General features: G+C 42.0%; 4 protein-coding genes across 4 annotated transcripts; 2 read left to right on the forward strand and 2 right to left on the reverse strand.

Moving 5' to 3' along the window:
- Window positions 1-481: 481 nt before the first annotated feature.
- Window positions 482-3,600, reverse strand: dmrt11E (doublesex-Mab related 11E). Its single transcript, XM_017179130.3, is given in 5 exon segments — window positions 482-807; window positions 2,487-2,949; window positions 2,951-3,007; window positions 3,009-3,146; window positions 3,547-3,600. Coding segments are annotated over 5 exon segments (1,038 nt in total).
- A 1,999-nt stretch (window positions 3,601-5,599) lies between these two features.
- Window positions 5,600-10,985, reverse strand: Syt12 (Synaptotagmin 12). The gene is made up of 6 exons (XM_017179145.3): window positions 10,727-10,985; window positions 8,542-8,795; window positions 7,099-8,384; window positions 6,888-7,032; window positions 6,489-6,830; window positions 5,600-6,421 (listed from the first exon to the last, which is right to left on the reverse strand). Exons 2-6 carry the CDS (start codon window positions 8,752-8,754, stop codon window positions 6,023-6,025), a joined length of 2,385 nt encoding a protein of 794 aa, XP_017034634.1. The 5' UTR covers window positions 8,755-8,795; window positions 10,727-10,985; the 3' UTR covers window positions 5,600-6,022.
- A 961-nt stretch (window positions 10,986-11,946) lies between these two features.
- Window positions 11,947-12,730, forward strand: LOC138929121 (uncharacterized). Its single transcript, XM_070288246.1, has 2 exons — window positions 11,947-12,045; window positions 12,097-12,730. The coding sequence occupies exon 2, from the start codon at window positions 12,136-12,138 to the stop codon at window positions 12,622-12,624; it is 489 nt and encodes a 162-aa protein (XP_070144347.1). The 5' UTR covers window positions 11,947-12,045; window positions 12,097-12,135; the 3' UTR covers window positions 12,625-12,730.
- A 4,349-nt stretch (window positions 12,731-17,079) lies between these two features.
- On the forward strand, window positions 17,080-17,817 carry LOC108083391 (uncharacterized). The gene is made up of 2 exons (XM_017179141.3): window positions 17,080-17,215; window positions 17,274-17,817. The coding sequence occupies exon 2, from the start codon at window positions 17,285-17,287 to the stop codon at window positions 17,699-17,701; it is 417 nt and encodes a 138-aa protein (XP_017034630.1). The 5' UTR covers window positions 17,080-17,215; window positions 17,274-17,284; the 3' UTR covers window positions 17,702-17,817.
- Window positions 17,818-19,998: the final 2,181 nt, after the last annotated feature.

Genomic DNA, 19,998 nt, shown 5'->3' on the forward strand with positions numbered 1-19,998 from the left:
ATCCAGAGATTTTGTAAGAATTAGATAAAACAAAATATTTTTTAAAAAGAATATTAAATGTTCAGCTTACCCGAATAAATATAATTTATACAGTGATTATCTAAATAAAGGGATTAACCTGTGATCCCAACATATAGTAGTTCCAAGATCTTGGAGGATTTCCTATTAACAACTACAATAATATTAAAAAAAAACTTGTATATTTCCATTGTATTATTTTAAGGATTTAAATAGAGATATTTTTCATTTAAGGATTAGATTATATGTTCTATCTATATTTCATTCAATTAATTTATTTATATAGTGATTACCCTTAAGATAAAGTTACGAGATCATAGATTCCCTATTAAAAACCATAATAATAATATTAAAAAAATCTTATATTTTCATTGTTTTATTTCAGTTGAAACTTAGGGATATTAAAAAAAAGGGTCACCTAATCCTAGTTCTATGTACAGAGTGAGAGAGTGTCCTTCAGGGGCTACGTGCTGAGGCCCATGATGGCCTCAATGGAGAAGCTAAGCTTGGGCTTCTTGACGGTGCTGGAGCTGGAGTGCTGCGTCAGGCGTGTCCTGGGCGTGTCCACCAGTGTGTTCACAGGCGGCGGCGGCATTGATTGATACAAGTTGTGGTGGTGGTGGTGTTGCTGCTCCTGCTGCACAGCCGCGGCAACGGTGGCAAAGTACAAAGCGTTCCCGCCCAGTGTCGCCTCCATGACATGGTTCAGTTCCGGATCGGCGAACGCCCGCCGCTTGCGCATGCGCTCCATCAGCGGCGATGTGAACGTGGGAAAGCGCTGCTTGTACTCTATAAAGAAGCAGAAAAAAAAACGGGGGAAGCACCGAAATTAGTACGGATTAAGGTGGATAGGATAGCGAAGAAGGGAATACAAATTGCAGCGATCACATTGGGTAACCGGAGACGTGGCCACCACACCAGACAGTCTGGCACCGCGGATCGCCACATATTATTCGGAAAGCAGATGGGAGAAAAAAAAGAAGAGAAAAACCCGAAGGAGAAGAAGTCAATTGCTGTTGCCACATTTTTGCCCTCCTCTCACCCTCTCAAGAGGTTTTTCCGTTTTCGTGGCGTATCAGCTTACGCCTCAAGTGATTGGAAAATGTGCGTACACACTTCGGGGCGTCCGATTTCCATTTTCATTTCCATTGTTTTTTTTTTCTCGTCAGTTCAATAATTGCTACATATTGTTGGTGTTATTGTTGGCGTTGGTGTTGTTAGTGTTGCTGCAGGGAATCACTCATTTCCTGTCCTGTTCCCCTCCTCCCTCATCGACGTATCGATCGGTCAGGAGTCTCTGAGTTGGGAGATGGAGACGATCTCCAATTACGGAGTGAGTGTCTGGACCAGACAGTCTGGCACCGCATGGTGGAGGGGAAAAAAATAAGGAAGAGCCCAGGGAAGGGGCGGGGACCAGGACTCGGGGAGTGAGTGTAGCATAGATATGTATCTTGAAGATACATTACCTATTTAATGGTCAGATATGTATATCTTTAAGATAAATTGACTTTTTAATGATCTGATATTTGAATCTTTAAGATACATTGACTATTTAATGGTCAGATATGTATATCTTTAAGATACATTGACTATATAATATTCAGATATTTGAATCTTTAAGATACATTGACTATTTAATGGTCAAATACATATCTTTAAGATACATTGACTATGTAATGGCCAGATCTGAATCATAAATTCGCATCTTTAAGATACATAAACTATTTAATAGTCAAGATACATATCATAGGTATTTATCTTTAAAATACATTAACTTTCAGATATACAGATATCATAGACATGTATCTTTAAGCTACATTAATTGTTTATACAGTGAAATCCACTGGAAAACGATCTTGGAAATACCTTCAAATCTTCAGCTTTAAATTATTATTATTTATTATTTAAATATATCATTTTATCCACAAGAAAAGGACAAAGAAGAGCTTATTTTTTTGAGTTAATTTTCGTAAATGATATTTTTAAACAATAATTAACATTAAACTATTAAATAATGTTTAACATTTGCGGATATGTTCAAAAATGTTATATATATAATTAATTATATATTTTTTCTAAATTTAATTGAGTTATTAATGGATTTCAGAAATTTTAAACTAATGTATTTTTATAGAAACTCTAAAATCTCTTTTTCTTTACTAAAAAAAATGGAAATAGTGAAACTAAGCATAAATTCCTGTAAACTTTTTTTTCAGAATTACCGCCTGTTCTTGGTATCCTTTCAAATTTATTGAATTTTGTAGTTAAACAAATAAAAACCATAACATCTTTGGTGGGAAATAATAAATTAACATAAATACATGTAGAAATAACAGGGTTTCCGGCCTTATATCCTTTCTATTCTAGCCAATTTTTTAGTTTAAAAAATACTGCTATTCAACCTTTAACTTCTTTGTTAGGAAAATACGCCCTGATGTTAGGTTTCATGTGGAATTTAAGCTACTAACCTTCCATGGCAGCGGTAATGTGTAACGTGGACTGCTGCAGGCTGCGCAGCCGCTGCTTGTAGATCCTTTTCTGGGCCATCAAGGCCTGTCGCGTGGCGGATGACGATGATGATGATGTGGCAGATGTTGCGCTGGAGTTCCTAAATCCCAATGGCGGGGGTGATGTGGAGGTAAGCGAATCCTCACCCTCGCTGGAGGCTGTTGCTGTCGTGGTGGTGTTGACCTCCAAAGCCTCCATGGTTTGCTGGCGTCGCAGGGCCACCTGGGCGGCCATTACCCGTTGACGGTCCACCACCAGCTGGCAGTTGGGGCAGCAGCACTCGCGCCACCGGCACAGCCGCTTGTGGCCCTTGACGCAGGAGATGACACCATGGTTGCGGCAACGGGCGCACTTCGGCGTACGCAGCAGACGTCGCTCCCGGGGGCTGATGATTCTATCCTGGTGATCCTTGCTCATCCTGGCTGGCTTGTTGCTGATCGACTGAAAGGATTCGGGTAGCGACGCGCACATTTAAGCACTGAGCTGAGGCAACCGCAGCTACTTGTCGCCGACGAACCGACCAGACAGCCTGGCAGCGTCAAGTGGTTAGACCCGGACGGCGGCCGCAGCGACCGGAGGAGGCCGGATCCTCGCCTGCCATTGGCTGCTAATCGCTGGCTCTAAATATAGACTATCCAATAGACGCACAGATGGCATGCATCAGCGGGCGAAAGATACAGTCAGCGGCAGAAGGACCTCCTTAAGATGGACTAGCTACCTTACATATTTTTAAATTCTATTTTTTATTCATTAACTTTTTCATATTTATTTTTGTATTGTTTATCTGTCTATATATTATTTATATTATAGACGATTTCGCCGTTAGTCCGTTTGTCCTCTTTTGACTTTAAATGTTAAGGATTCATAAGGATTATGAACTTTCACATTCTTATAAAGAATAATTAAGTTGGTTTTAAAATATAATCAAAAAATAAATAAAATAAAAAATATTTTTAAATATTTTCTTACCCATATACCTGGTTCTTTTTCGCGAGGCCCGACTGTAGTTAGCCCATCTGCGGATCTCTCCATCTCCCTCTCTCTGTTTGGACTCTGTATTTTGTCAATGTGCATATTGATTTCTAGTTGCTTCCTTTAATATCTTGTATCCGTTTATATTTGTATATATTTTTGAGTCAATTCTGATTTATTTGTATAACAATTTGTAGCATTATCTCATATAGCACGTACATTTCATATATGTATATATATTTTTTGTTCGTATAAATACAAATTCAACACGAGTTCTTTTTATTTTAGTTTAGCCAACAAACATTATGTTCATGTAAAAAAAAATTAATTTATATAAAAAACAGACAAAAACCAGCAGGTTTATATATCTCCGGAAATTCTCGGTTACAGTGCGTTTCACACATGTCAGGCCTTGAAGTTACGGGAATAAGATTGATTTGAGGCCGAATCAAGACCAATTCTTTAATTGGCGATTGTCAAATGTTATCGAATTCAGCCCGTTAAGCGATATGTTATCGAAAGCAGTAAATTCTTGTAGAACTACTAGAAAGTATATATGTGCTCTTCTTCGTACTATACAGTTGTGAAACGCACTGTTCTGCCGCCTAACCATGTAAACAGTTGAATGATTGAGCGATTGAGTGACGTAACGGGATTTGTGCGCAGAGTAAAATTTCAGCTTAAAGTGTGTGCTAGAAAAGGACTCTAGACAGGTGCTGGTGCAGGTGCAAGTGCATTCTACGCTCTACAAGGACATCCATGCGGATCCAGCGGACAATCTGGAGAATCTGGTTAATGGGTTTGAACTAAGCCTCGATTACTATAATTATTCGATTCACTTGGAATTATATAAATGCTTGCAAAGTTATTGTCCTTTACTGTTTACAAAAAACGCTCTCTAAATGGAAATCCATATATATATATATTTTATATACTGTGTGTAAGTTTGATCCAACTTGAACCAACTAAATCTAATTATAAAACTACAAAATCCGAACGAACGCAAATAATCATCATCACAAAAGTACAAAAAACAATCGCTGGTGTGTCCATTATATAATAAATATTTACTATATATATAATATAGATAATACAATTCGGCTATGGATTGCAACTGTCGTTAAATACTTTGATTTTTCCGATACGATACAGACTCGGCACTCTGAATCATTCTATTATATCATATCACAATGCTCTCAAGGGGCCAGCTTGGGTCTTTGTCTAGGGTCTCTAGAAGAGGTGGATAAGCATCGATTTTTATCGATTTCTGATCGATTTTTTCCCACCTCTACTCTCTCTAATTCAACAACGATTGATTGCCAAATGACGATCTATCTAGGGGGAGGAGTTCTACTACAACAGGCTTACTGGGCCATACAGCACGCGAAATAATTGAAATCCTCTCTGGGTATTCATTTTTCCCCCTTTGTTTTGAAGTTAGAAATCGGAGATCTCAAGTGGCAGAAGTCGCCCGAGTCTCCATTCAAGATGATCTTCAAATTTGAAAATGATTCGAGTGTTGAAATGCTGTTTGGTTTCTGTTTTCACATATTTTTCTTTTACAGACCAAACAAATGGTTACCTTAAGATGCCACGCTTTTCTTGGGAATTTCAAATAAATAATATGTATATTTATAACAAAATACCTTAGAGAGTTGAAACAATTATTTTTAATCAAATTGAAAACTTTTCAATTCTAAAGGGTCTCCTTTGAAAATAAATTAAAATAACCTTTCTTGGAAAGATATCCATAACCAAAATGAAATGGCTTTTCTTTTTAGAGGTTTAAAATCACGAATTTGCATGCTGAAAAGTATGCAATCAAAAGGGAATTTAACAATTTTAAGGACTCTTCTTTAAAAATAATTTAAAAAAGTTCTATTGAAAGATCATTCCTTATTTCCGTTTAAGAGACTTTAAATCAGTTATTTGCATGCTGAAAAGTATGCAATAAAATTTGAAATCCGCCTAAAACTTACTTTTTAAGCATTTTTGTAGTAAAAACTTGACATTCCTTTCTTAAAAGATATATTCCTGATCAAAACTAATATATTTAATTTAGAGTTTTTCAATTATTTCGCTCGCCGTATGCAATGACAAATCTCAACAAGTGCGGGTCTCCGATCCACCAGATACGGGGCCATATGCTCGGTACAATAAAACCCATTACATAACAATTAGTGCGCGACAATATTAATATATGTATATATAGGTATATATATTATATATAACTAGTTAATAGGCTCGTTTGTCCTTTGGTGCGGGGTTTTTCTTTCTGTCTATAATAATACTTCTGGTTCGGGGGAAGCAGTAGAAAAGTAAGAAATTCTCATGGCAAGAGTAAACGGGCGTGGTAAATGCGATTTTCCACAAGGATCTGTCTCTGACTTTGTCTCCTCCTCTTCCCTACGGAAAGGGGTTTCTTTTTTTTTTTTCCAACTAAAACGCGTTAAATTAAGTGTCGGCAACGAGGCGGAAAATTTGTGCCTAACGATCAGAGGAGCCGCTGCATCATAGCTGCATCCTAGACAATGCTGTTCCGCTTGGCGCTGGACCGCTGCAGTGTGTTTTGCATGGCAGCCACCACCGCCTCGGCGCCGCCCGTAAACACCGGCTGATTGACAGCCCGCCGCAGGACATGCCACATGGCCACCGGTTTGCGCAGCGACGAAAGCATCTGGTGCCAGTGACGCAAACCCTTGCCCACTGCACAGCTGCCGGCAACGACATGACCCAGGGCCACAGGAGCTCCACCACCACCACCGCTGGTCACCCCGAACACAGTGAGCCGGAGCTGGGCAGTGGTCAGGCTCGGTGGCGGCACATTGAATATCATGGACTCATTGAAGATGGGACTCCGATCCTTGCGCTTCAGCGAGGTGCGCTTCTTCAGCACCTTGCGATCGTTGTCCATCAGGTAGACCTAGGGTCAAGTGGGTGGGATGTAAGTCAGAGGCAGGAAAAGCACACACACTCTCTCTCGCCCTCACCTTGACAAAGACACTCTGCACGGTGTCTGGGGGCTGCTCCGAGTCCAGCTTGAGATTCCGGGCCTTGACCACCACAATGGTGAGACGCTCCGCCGTGGGCAGGTAGCTCAGGGAAAACATCAGCTCGCCCCAGCGGGCATTGCACTTGCGAGAGTCCGAGAGCGGTATCCAGGTGGTAATAGGGCGCGGCATCTCACCGATCTCCATCTCCGCCTCGCCGATCAGCGTGTGGGCGGGCCCATTGTGGTAGAGATGGAACCAGAGGGAGTGCCTGGCCTGCCGCTTCTGCAGCCAAAAGTTGAAGCTCTCGTTGTAGCAGGGCGTCAGGGCAGCATTGACCACCTGGAAAGGGATTCTAACATATATATCAGGAACTCAAAAAACCTTCCTGGTCTTTACCTTGGTCTGCATGGCACCCGGATGATCGGGCACCAGATAGATGCGCACAAAGGTGTCCAGTGAGTCCACGCTAAAGGGACAAATAAGACCCTTGGCCTCCAGGACACTCACCGTGAGATCCATGCCCTCGTTGCTAATGCTGTTCCTGGCAAGAAATAATTTTAAGTCTCAATCAAAAATCTCATGGAGCACCCAAAGACACTACTCCTACTTGTCATAGTTAAGGCCCACGCATAGATATCCGGTGATCTGGGTGTAGGGCTGATCCAGCTGGTCCAGGAAGAGCGTCGAGTCCGAGGTAACAGAGTCACAGGAGATTGCCCGCTCCAGATTGATGCCCTCCAGGGAGCCACTTACCGAGCCCGAGGCCGAGTCCAGTGATATCTGGGAGCTGTTGCGCCTGCCCAGGCCCATGCCCAGGCTCAAAGTGGAGTCCTGGCGGAGCAGGGAGCGTCCAAAGGACCAGGTGCCATTACCATTCCCATTACCATTCCCATTGCCATTCACATGGCCATTGGTCATGCCCAGTTTGCGGAAAAGATAGTCCTCGGAGATGGTCTTTTGCAGCAGGTGCGGTCCCTTGACCCGTTGCGAGAGTCCTGTAAACGGGTTCGTGGTATTTTGTAGCTTCAGTAGGCGGCTGGACAAACTCTGGGACTCCACAAAGGGATTGCCATTATGGTGAGGCGAGCTGCTCTCCAAGGAAGGCGCCTGAACCTGGACAGATTCCTGTTCAGCAGCAGAAATCGTGGCAGAGGAAGTGGACACCACTGGAGGCTCTGTATGTGACATCTGCTCCGTGGACTCGCACAGAAAGGGATTGGTGCTGGAGTTCCTACGTTTCAGCGCCGGCGTTCGCCTCTCCGTTTCCTCGGGGGGAGCAGGAGGAGGAGCAGAAATAGAATTGGGAGCAGCGGCAGCCACCTGTTGGCCTCCATTGATTCCCTGCTGCAGGGACACCTGTCGCTTGGCCGTCGGTCGCGGTATAGCAGTGGCCGACAGGTTCACCGACGCCGATGTGGTGAGCCGTGGCGGTGGTGGTGCCTCCAGTGGCTGAGGGAGGATGCCCACTAACGTAGAGCCACCACCATTCAACCGGAGGCAAGAGCGACGTTCCTGATCCCCGATGACTGGCGCCGATATGGAAACATTTCCCACCTCGTTCACCTGGCTGAAGGAGAAAGACACCGTCTTGCTGGTGGGTCCAGCGCTATTGGGTGTTGGCGCTCCACTTGAGTTTGGAATTGGAGCCGGTGCTGGCCTCAGCGGCTGCGGTGGTATGCCGCCGTCCGCCAGCGGCAGGTTCCACATGGGTGTGGTGGCCTCCACGACGGTGGTGCTGGTAGAGGAGGCGCCCGCTGGTATGGACATGGCGCCGCTGCCGTTGATCAGCAGCAGTTGCGTCTGCTGGGAGCGGCTGTAGTCGTCCTTGTCGATGGTGTCGAAGCGCTTGAAGCTGCCGCTGGTGCTTAGCAGAAACTCCGAGCCGGATTGGATCTGCAAAGGGTGAAGGGTATCCATGAGAAAGCAGTATTAAAGCTCAGATTGGTTGCTGCTTTTGCTTAATAAAGTATTTATTCTTTTACCCCATAAATAATATATGTATATTTCATAAATACAAATTAAATTTAAATATAGTCAAATGTACACTCACACTAGCCATATAGCCATTGGCATGGAAGAGCTTGTGCTTGTGGTTGGACAGTCCGATCTTCTCCTCCTTGCTGGACCTCATCCTCATCCAGTTGGCGGCCCTCGGCCCAAGGCAGTGGCAGGCGAAGAGCAGGCACATGACCAGGACCGCCAGCAGCAGCAGCGCCAGGCTGATGGTGAAGCTCATCATAGCCGGCGGAGGAGTCCCATCCATGGGGGTACCCTACCAATTACGAGGCATTTCCGCTCGCCTTCCTGTCACCAAAAACAATAAGAAGTCTATAAAATGTACTCCTAATCAGATTTTAAAAAATTTGTGTCAATGGGTTGATGCAGTTCCTCAATTCACCCCCAAAAAAAGCGGCGTCAATGAGTCACAAAGAAAAAGAAACAAAAACTGAAAAACGAAAATAAAACCCAAATGTTTTCATCGGAAACTGACGACAATGGCTTTATGGCTGGATTGGATTTAGATTTGGAGGCGGAGACGGAGGCAAACACTTTCATCTTGGATCGCTTTACACCCAGAGATTTGCCTCATCATCATGGCGGTGTTTGTGTGCGTGTGTGCGGAGGCGGGGACAGGTGCTCATACTCGTTCTCAATCACAAAACTTTGACAGTTTTTCAATTGAATTTGTAACCAAAGACGCAGCATTGCCACTTCAAAGCGGAGGAGCGCTGCCACGAATGATGGACAGGTTCTGCCTCCCCAGCTGATGACAATGGATCACTTTAGGCTGACCCAACCAGCGGCAAACTCTTTATCAGGGTCTACGTATCTCGGAAAAACTAGGAACTCGTCAAGGATTACAGCTAAACTTCACCAACAATCGCCTCTTTCATGTAGCTCCTTCAGAGTTCACTCTTATGAAGCTTTACTGTGTTCGTTAAGCTCCCTGCAAAATATATATTCTTTCTATTTACTGGCTTATTCGGTTCATTGAGCTCCCCATTAAATCCGTTTAATTATATTCCAGCCGGGCATGGATAAGTGCATTACACTAAGAGCCTCGCACTGGGCTTACCCTGGCCAGATCCTCCCCAGGTCCTGGGGCCCACTCAATGCAGCAAAACGTTGACAGTATAACAGGTGTAATGGGCACTTAATGGGGGGTTTTATATACACTCAAACTCACACAAACACTGGCCAAACACACTGGGAGAAAGGCGTTGGTAGTTCAGCAAAGTTAAGGCTACTATTTTTTAAAGGCATTTGTATATAGTTTTCAAGGCCTTTCTTTTGAATTATTCAATTATTACAAACAATTTTACAGTTTTTAGTAAGATTAGTGTACTGTTTGCTTAAATTTTTGGTAACTTAACCCAATTCGAAATAAATTTATGTTTATAATGTGTCTATGAGCAAAGCTACAAGTTTTTTTCTTGGCATACTTTTGGGCATTTGCCGCAGTGATTTGAAATCGCTTTGCATCTAAGCGCAGGTAATTCTCTCTCATTTGAATCCCTCGATTTGTGCAAGTGCAGAACAAAGTTGGTCACACATTGTGGCTTAGAGGAGACCTAAGAGGGGCCAGGAGGAGAGCCAGTTGGCAAGAGGCCCAGCCAGCAGCCAGCAGCCGTAGTGCCACTTTTCATTAACCTACTCCGAGGTCATTCCACTGGCTCTGGCTCTGGGGCTCTGTCTTTTGTTGCACACGCACACCCCGATATCTGGCCATATATATATACACTATATAGGATATATACTGGGCCCGATATGCTATGTATGTAAGGCTTTTGGGCCTGAAAGTGTCGCCGCGGCTAGTGACCTCTTTTTTCATTCCCCGAAAATGGGGCAGGCGGCCAGCAGCCACAAAAGGAATGAACTCCGGTCACGTCACACAGAGAGACAACTGTAATGAGGATGTGCCACACGCATCCTTGAAGCCAAAAGAAAAAAAACAAAAATAAAAAAATAATAAAAATAAAAAGGGGGAAATCAAAAAAGTTTTCACTCGGCGAAATGGAGAGTGAAAAGCGGGCGAAAGTCAAAGTAATCAAAAATGCGGGGCGAAGACTGAGGAAATTGGGAAGCCCGAAAATCTAGAGCAACTTGGCGGAAATACACACACACAAACAGACATTCGCTAGGGCTTTTCCTAGGTTATCCCGTAGCAACAACAACAACAACAACAACAACATCTACAACAGCTGAAAGTAGCACAGAGGAAAGCAACACCTCACCTGGATTTGACTCCTGGTTTTTCCTCTACAGAAATAAAATAACCACAACAAATACGGGAAAACACTTGGTTTTTGAGTGGCGCTTTTCCTCGAGGCCTGACACTTTCAACAACGCACTTTATCTTCGTAATTTTCTTTTAACAACAATAATAATAATCAAAACAAGCTGCTGGGAACGAGGAACAAGAGGAACAGGCGCAGGCGGAAGCGGAACTGCGGCCGGAAAATTCGCTCATTTTTGTAGACCGTTCGGTGCCAAAACTCGCGGCCAACTGAGAGAAAGCTGCAGCTTAAGCGGGGGGAAATCATAAAATAATATAAAAACAACAACAAGTAGGAAAACACAACTTTGGTCCACTTTCGCCGCAAAATTTTGTAGATTTCCGGGCTTAACGCTTTTTGCTTGCGGTTTGCAAATCCGAAGAGAGCTTATTTTCGTCCTTTTTGCAGCTTTGGGACAGGGGTTGCCATAAAGAATGAGCCATAAACGCGTTTCCTATAAATGTATGGCTTATAGCACATAACCATAACTGTGGAAAATGGCTATAAAACGTATAGAAAAAGCCATAAAATAACTTTAAATGGGAGATGAGCCACTTGTAAGTGCCTCAAATATAAATTGTTGTATTTAAAACAATTGCGTAAAAATAAAATTTTAAATTAAATTAAAGAATTATTAAAGAATATTCTTTCTTACATGTATTTCTTATGAATTCTGGTTTTTTCAATAAGTTTTACATGTTTTCTTAACATATTTAAACTAAAATTAGTGACTAAATGCGCAAAAGGTACTACATCTTCTCACATATTCTTTAACTTCACAAAGTCAAATCATTACCGATTGATTTATTGCTTTATTTATGCCTATTTCGCTACATTTTATATATTTATGTTACTTATTAGATTTCATTTCCTTTTCGATAATTTTCCATTTGTCGTGTCACGTGCCCTTCCAACCGCGCATCTCTGTTCGATTAGTTTGCTACGCAGGAGAAGGGTTCGCCGTGGAAGGCATATAACAGTACTGTTTCCGCTGTTAGGCTTCCCCCTAACTCTGTTAATTAGCCGATGGTCCTTACAGCTGTTAGCCTAGCCCAACAAGAGAGCACTGTAGCAACATTGTTGCTACAGGAGTTGGGTTTTGGATACTGTTAACCCTTTAATCGGAGGAAATAAATAATAAAAAAAGAAGCTTACATATATAAAAAAGAAAAGCAAAAGAAATCCAAGCATTTTAAAACATACCGTTTTTAATTTGAATATAGCAAATATGTAACCGAAGAGTTCCCATTGAATTTAATGTCAAGCTGGTTTCACTGGTAAAACTTTAACGTCAAAGGTTTTACTAACGTTAACCGGTTTCATCACAGCTCCAACCCCGCTAATCTATACTATCAGCACCCCACGAGATGCCCGGCTTCTCAAAGACGACACCGCTAACCAAAGAGAAGGAAGAGAAGCAACTGGACACCGGCAACAAGGTGAAGGCAGAGGCGACTTGCACCACAAAAGGTGCTTCTAAGCAGAAGACTGAAGAGGAGACTTCGGCAGATGACAAGGTTCCCGCAAAGCTATTGGGCAAGCGTGCCGGCAAGCCCAATCCCACCGATATCGAGCAGGATTTGAAGAAGAAGAAGATGGAGAGCAAGATTCAGGACGTGGCTAAAGCAGGTTCTTCGAAGGGAGAAGGGAAGGCGTCCAAGAAGGAGGAAGAGCAGGAGGTATTCAATGATCCCCAGACACCACCAAGGGCCCATGTTGGCCCTGCACCTTATACACCTGAGGGAAGACAACAGCCCCCACCAATAAATCCAATCTATACTCCAGCAAGACCCAAGTCCAAGTCCAGGCTAATCAGAGATGAGCCCTTGCTGGAAGATTCTACAAAACTGGATTAGGCTTCAAGAATTAACAAATATTATTGAAATAATAACAAATTACTAACAATTTACAATTCTTGAAAAATATTAAGAAATTACAACAGCAATATTGCATTAAACTATCTATCAATCTGTATATCTATCTAGCGATCTATGTATCTTTGGCTCGTCCTGCTTTGCTGAGCTCTACATATATTCATGATCACCATCAAAACCCGAGTCGATCTAGCCGTTTAAAATTTTAGCAGAATCAAAATATGATATCAAAGATGTCACAAAAGCCAACGATCTAATTTTTTAAGAGCCTAGACAAATCATTGTTATTTCTGCAAACAATATTTTATTTATAATTTATTATTTTATTATGTATTAATTATTGATTCCTATCTAAGCATTAATTTAAATAACAGTAATCCCTGCTGACTACCACTGTGCAGCGTACATGCTGCTTACAGCGCTGTTGCGCCACTGCAAATCGCAGGAGCAGAGCTTGAATGGAACGCAAGCTTTTAGAACAGTTTGACCTTAGCCAATGTTAGTGCAGGTCCGCTAATCCTGGAATTTTAACAGTTTCGCCGAAGCGAGTTTAAGCGGATTAAGACGAGCAAAAAAAAAAAGAAAGGGGGGACTTAAAACTTGAATAATAGATAGATACACACACACCAGGGCCGGGCTGGCCAGGAGCAGCAGGACCAGCAGCACCAGCAGCAGCACCAGCACAGGCCGAAAGGCCGATAATGGATTTAATTCGTGGTCAATCTAGCGTGGCTCCCCAAAGAGTAATGCGCTGAGCTGAGTTGGGCGAGAAATGTTTTTACATCTCGCGCGCGCTAATAAATTCCATTATTTTTGTTGGGAAAGTGGATGGAAGGGTAGTGGAAGGGGAACGGGGAGCGGGAAGATGGAAGTGGAAATAGAAATGGAAATGGAGCTACTGCTACTGCTGCTGGCATTTTTGGCATTCTAGCCATATTCTATAGCATTTGCTGTATTAGTAGCCATTTTGTTGTTGTTCTTGGCCATTACGCAATTTTGGCAAACGCAAATCCCACTGCGCCAAAATGCGCCAAGCCCCCAGGCCCCGAGCCCCACGATTAAAAAGTACACGGCCATAGCACTCAAAATGTGCGATAATTTTCGCAGCCTATCCGGCGGAATTCCTCAATCAGCCAGCAGATTGTTGGCCAAATCAAATTGCTTTCAATCGACACTCGCTCTCTCACTCATCCTCCACTCTCTCTCTCTCTGTCTATCAGTACAAGGACGATACAGGATGCGGCGGATTCTCTCGATTGTCCGTTTGTCGGTCAAATCTTTGGGTGTGCGAAAAACCGCACTTTAGTCGTAATGAAAATGAAAATGAAAATGATGCCGAAACAGAAACAATAAAAATGGAAATAGATGGTAGGCGCGCTGGCGGGAATGTGTGTGGCAACTGGAATTGAAATGAATTGCAATGGAAATGGGAATGGGAATGGGAATGAGAATGGGAATCAAATGAAATAAAATAGGATGGAAAATGTGCACAATTGGGCAAAATGCTGCCCGAGTTGAGGAGTCAAAGTCAAAGCAAATAAATTGTGCAAATTGTGGTAAATTGCAAACTAACACACAGTACATACAATGCAAATACAAGTATATATATGTATATAGCTATAGCTATATATACACAGCTACAATATGTATAATAATGCTAAATGCCGAAATGATTTCAAATGCAATTTCAATTGAATTCGCAAACAAGCTTTGGCCTTCCCTTTCTCCTTTTGGTAAAAAGTTTTAGGCCATACAAATAACACTGCCAAAGCCCCGTTACCTCCCCCCCATCACTCCCCATAAACTATCGGAATGCCTATCAACGAGCCCGTCAATTCATGGCAAAATATTGCACAAATGCCAAGAGACAGGAGAGGCACGAGTGGGCTGCATGGGGGTTAAAGGGAGCTTGGAAACTCGCTGGGTGAACAAAGTTTCCAACATTGGGAAAGGGTGGGGGTGATGGTGAGGGTGCTGGTGCTGGTGCATCTCCCTTTGCCATTCCAGCCTTCCACATGGCCCGCATCAATTGACAGTCCAATTAACCGGGAATTACCCGAACTATGTGGGTCCGTTGGAAGTAATCCCCATTCAGCGTCCCGAGTTTGCAACTCGGCTTGGGCCCAGCCTCCTCTACAGAAGTGTTGTAATTACATAAGCACCGCCATTTCGCCATTTGCCAGTTTTTCATCTCTTCCCGACCCGACCCTACCCTCCCCTCCCCACTGTGGAATTGTTATAATTACAAATGAAAAGTAAAGTTTAAGAGGAGCAGGGAGCAGGGTAGAGCGTGGGAGAGTGTATTATATACACTTTTTTCATCATCTCGCCAAAAGGATAATTAAAAAGGCACAACACTTAAAATATATATGTATGTATTAAAGGGGAGAGAATGCAGAATGCAAAATAATAAAATAAAAAACAAAATAAATAAAGTTGAGTTCACTTTGCACGGTTGAATGAACTCTTCACATCCGAGATTCCCCCCTTTTGGAAGTTAAAAATGAACAACAATATTTCCATTCGCATCCTTTCCATTCGGGCATTCCATGTCATGAATCATGATTATAAAAATAAAGTTCTCTTCGCTCTCGCTCTCAGTATGTGAGTTATTTTCGTGGGTTCAATGAACGCCACTGATGACCGGTAACCTTTTCTTAATGGCAAAGGTACAAAAGGTACAAAAGGTATTTTCGTATTGCCTTTTTTGGGCCAACTTAATCAATATTAAGGAGCTGTCCCCTCATCACATCCTCCTGAAAAGTTGCTAATTTTATTTCCAAAAAAAAAACAGAATCATTTAAGTTTTTCCGCCAACAAACTTTTGGCTGAGTGATAAACTGTCAAAGTAGCCGCCGTCGTCGTCGTCGTTGTTGCCTCCAAAAAGTCAGTCTTGTTATTAAAAAATAGTTTAGAAAACAACAGCAATAACAACAGCAGGGAATTCTAATGAAAGTTTAACAATTGCCTTATTAATTTAGAACAAACCTTAAGGGTAACGAGGCTCTAAGGGGGAGACCTTGGTTTTAAGTGGGAAATCTAGCAACTTTGCGTAAAAAGTTAAGATAAAATACAGAGAGGTTTTATATTTTTCTAGCAAGCTTTTGCTTAGGAATGCTAATAAAAGTTAAAGAATTGTAAGGATTGATTTATTAATAATTTAATTTATTTTACTAAAAACTAGGTTTTTTAAAGAAATATTCTCTGACTCATTGACATTGAAGAAATACCTAAGAAAATCGAGCTTCTTTTAATTTGATTTTATAGAAAAATGTAGAAAAATGATTTCAGAAAGACATAAACATTTTTTAGCTAAGAAAAGTCATTGAACTCGCTGGTAAAGGCTTTGGGCTCAGGAGTACTATATTTTTAGAGAAAAAGTATCACAAAAATGATTCCAGAATCAGAACAATAAAATTATTTCAGAAAAACAAAAAACTTTTCTAGCAAATTAAAGTCAAAGACTGTCAAATCAAGCTTAAAGACTTGCACCGTTTTATTCCAGGCTTTAATTCTTCGGTTTCCCCAGATCCCTAATCCTTAATCCAATGAGCTGGATACAGAATGGCCAGGCATTGCATAGCATCCATTGAGTGAAAAACTATGACAACAGCGTGGCTCCCTCGCCCCTTTTTTAATTTCCCTCAAAAAACTACTAGAGTAATGTAAGTTTTCCTTTTGCTTAGCAGACGGCTGAATATTACAAAAATTTCTGTAAATTCAATGATGAAGCCGCAGAGCACACTATATGCACAGACATACATAAGGTATATAGTAAATACATATACATATATATATTATAAGACCCACAGAAAGCCGGCTCTGTGATAAGCTTTCAGGGCATGGCCAGGATTAGTTTCCATTCATGATAATTCCTTATTTTTTTTTTTTTTACTCGTTGCTCGTTGCTCGCTTTGGCGTTCTCCCAGTGGCAACCGGGCTCAGGGGCACCCTTTTTGCCTCTGCCTGGGCCTGGGCTTACCTTTCGCCGCATGACAGACAGAGGGTTAAGGGTCTCAGCCCCCACCCAAAGCCCCCATTCCCTACCCCCACCCTGTGTGCACCCCCGAGGCCTTCATTATAAGCGTAATCTAGTCATCGTGCCTTCAAACTCGCCCATTGATGCAGTGACTCTTTGTGTCTTTCATTGCCAGGCGACGCGGCACGGCACGGCACGGCACGGCACACACACATACATCGAGCGAAAAATAGTACAAAATAGGGGTTAATCTCGTCTTATTTTGTATATATATACAATATATAGTTATTTCCCATTAAGCCTATATAATGCATATTAAATTGGAATTTCGCCTTACAGAGAGAAAGAGAGAGGAGGCAATTCTAAAGGCTATATTTCCTAAAGTGTTTATTTAAATACTTTAAATAACTAAATTGAAAACTATAAAGCTATAAAGATTCCTGAAACAAACTGTGTCTTTTAAATTTCCCAAAAACAGGCTTTGCCAGAGCCTTTAAATATACAAAACTGATATAGTATCCAATAATTAGTCGTCAGTCGATCTGTTTATTTTACAATTCAAAGTTCTATTCAAATTCAGCTCTGATACTAAAAGTAAGATATTTCTTCATAACGTATTATCCAGATCCTGTAAACCCGTAAATCCTTTTAGCGAAATCCAAAATGGTCAAACAGTCATGGAAACATAACATCGCCGACGATGTGAACGATGATAATGCACTGCTGATGGCTGTCGTCCAACTGAGCATTTCCCTGGGTGACTACGCCCACGATGTGCTTACTTCCTTGGCCATCCTAAAGCAGCCACCGTCCCCAAACCTAATGGACGGTCCCTCCGAGATCGATCTTATCGAGCAGTTTCAGCAAAAATTCGACGAGCTAAGCCAAATGGCGAATGCTTACAGTAACAATGTCAACAGTCACTACTTTATTCATGTGCACAAGCACCTAAAGACTCTGGTGCAGGATGAGCTACAGCGAGTTCAGCTCCTGGATCACTTGTACAAGCTTTTCGATGCTGCCCACCCAACGGTCGGGACGCCCTATGAGCAAACCCTTGAGGACCTGTTTGGTTGGTAGAGCGTGGGTCCTGAGTCGAATGATGGCAACTCTGACTGTGAAATGGAAAAAGTGTAACAAGTATTTGAGGTTCAGAAGAGAAAGTGTTAAATAAATTTTATTTTTACTATATCAAAGTTAAGATATTTATCGGTATTTCTTAGAGCGAGCGCTGTTGAAAAACGAAAGCAAAGAAACGTTTCCTTCTCTCTCGGTCAAAGTCTGAAAGATGAATTCGCTCTCTTGACCCCTTGACATGCCTTGCGAAAAGATCTCTCTATTTTTTCTGTTGCATACAAATCGAGAGAGAGATTCGTTTCAGTTGTGCTCTCTAAATTCAAAAGAAGACCAAAAAGACTCAAAAAAAGCGAAAAAGATAAAGACTCTTAAGCTTATTACCGTTGCCGTTCTCTCTGAGAGAGTGAGATTTGTTTCAGTTGCTCTCTCTAAATTCAAAAGAAAACCAAAATGACTCTACAAAAGCGTTAGAGAAACTTTTAAGCTTATTATCGGTGCCGTTCTCTCTGAGAGAGAAGGTAAGAAGACATTACGAAAGCGAGAGACTCTCTTGAAGTCCTTTTAGTTCGTTCTGCCAAAGAAATCAACATTTAAGACTTTTGATATAATTTTACAAGCTCTGGGATTTATTTAAAATTAAAATTATTGTATTAAGAATTTATATTATATATTTTATGTCACTTAATTATAATATAATATATTTATTTATATTTAATTTTTTATACCTCTCTTCTCCAAGTTCCTATTAAATTTAGGATTTAAAACAAATCTACTTAAGATGAAATGAGAAAATTGAACCCAGCAACCCTACACACATAATTCCATATGTATATTGCCTTGATCCCTGATCCCAACTTTTTTTCTTGGCGTGTGCATATACACATGTAACCAAAACTAGTTTAGGGAGGGAATCAGGAGGTGGAGCAAGGCAATGGAAGTGGGGAAGGAGGAGGAGGTGCACCTAGCGGAGGCGGAGGACAGGTGCATTGCCAAGTGCCAGATGACGTTGGCCCAACATCGGCGTATCCGTTGCCCGGCTGAATGAATGATATACCAGTTGGCCAGGACAATGGACCACCTGACTGCTCCAAGCCACGCCCCCACCCAACCCACACACACACACGCACATAGAATGATTTGTCAACAAAGCCAAAAACGACAACAACAAAAAAAAATAGAAAACGAGAAATGAAAACGAACAACTGGCGATGGGCAACGAGAAATGATAAAGAGAAAAAGAAATGAGCACCGGAGGACGCATAAGGTCCGCCGGAAAGGTGGCAAGGAAGTGGCCATTGTAGAGTCCGTGCTTTTGTGGCCGGAATTCGCATTGCGACTCCGGTCCGGAGACCATTTGTCGCAGCGCCAAGCCATCCTAGGCCCCAGCCCACGACGGACACGTGTCCTCGATGGCCATCGATGTAGATGTAGATGTCCATGTCGATGGCCATGTCGCCCCATGATGATGGCCCACAGATTGTGGCCGGGCTCTCGGCTCTCGCACTTTTCCACCAAAAAGCGTAACGAAACCGAAACCCAGCCCAGCCCAGTCCCGACCCGAGCTTTTCCTGATGCCATTTTCCACCCCATTCAAACTGATCACTGCTGACGTTGGCGTGACTTTTGTGACTTTGGGTGTGACCTCCAGCGGAGATGCGATGATTGTCCAAAAAGGGGTCTTAGCCATGGGTGACCGGGTGGCGACCGGAGACCGGACAGGGACCTGGGACCAGGGAATCGGGGACAGAGATTTATTTTCGGCCGGAACTGGGACTTTATATTCGCTGGGCCCGACGCCGTCGCCACAACTGGCAAAAATGCTGACTTTTTTTTCAGTTTTTTTTTTTTTTTTTTAATATATATATTTTTTTTTGGTTTTGTTTTTGGTTCTTTTAGCCTGCAACTGGGATTTCATATTCAACCAGATGGCATTTTACAGCGAACAAAGTTAATTGGTCTCACGGGTATCCCGTGGTCCTTATTTACTTTCAAATAAATCCGGATTTTATTAAATGAAAACTTGATGGAGGCCAGTCAGTGGCTCTTAAAGAAAAGCCCAGCCATAGGTCAGGGTTTCACTTGAAGTTTGTTTATAAATTTAATGAAATTTTAATTTTAATTTTAACAAATGATATAATGTAATATAGACACATGATATTTTAACTAAACTTAGTTGAATTTTAACTAGTCTATCAGTAAATATAACAAGAAAGAAAGCCAACTGTGGCCATTAGCCTTTTCTCCACCTTTCCAATATTTAAACTCATTTAAACACACACAAAAATTCCTATAGAATACAG

This window comes from Drosophila kikkawai, chromosome X (assembly GCF_030179895.1).
Source record: "Drosophila kikkawai strain 14028-0561.14 chromosome X, DkikHiC1v2, whole genome shotgun sequence".
NCBI classification, from domain to species: domain Eukaryota; kingdom Metazoa; phylum Arthropoda; class Insecta; order Diptera; family Drosophilidae; genus Drosophila; species Drosophila kikkawai.

What these genes read in the sequence shown, in the direction of transcription:
- Syt12 (XM_017179145.3), bottom strand. Translation starts at nt 8,754, where the DNA reads ATGGATGGGACTCCTCCGCCGGCTATGATGAGCTTCACCATCAGCCTG. An exon ending in GTGGGCCTTAACTATGACAA is followed by an intron (nt 7,033 to 7,098) that starts GTAGGAGTAGTG and finishes ATTTCTTGCCAG; the next exon opens with GAACAGCATTAGCAACGAGG. An exon ending in CGGGTGCCATGCAGACCAAG is followed by an intron (nt 6,831 to 6,887) that starts GTAAAGACCAGG and finishes ATCCCTTTCCAG; the next exon opens with GTGGTCAATGCTGCCCTGAC.
- LOC138929121 (XM_070288246.1), top strand. Translation starts at nt 12,136, where the DNA reads ATGCCCGGCTTCTCAAAGACGACACCGCTAACCAAAGAGAAGGAAGAG.
- LOC108083391 (XM_017179141.3), top strand. Translation starts at nt 17,285, where the DNA reads ATGGTCAAACAGTCATGGAAACATAACATCGCCGACGATGTGAACGAT.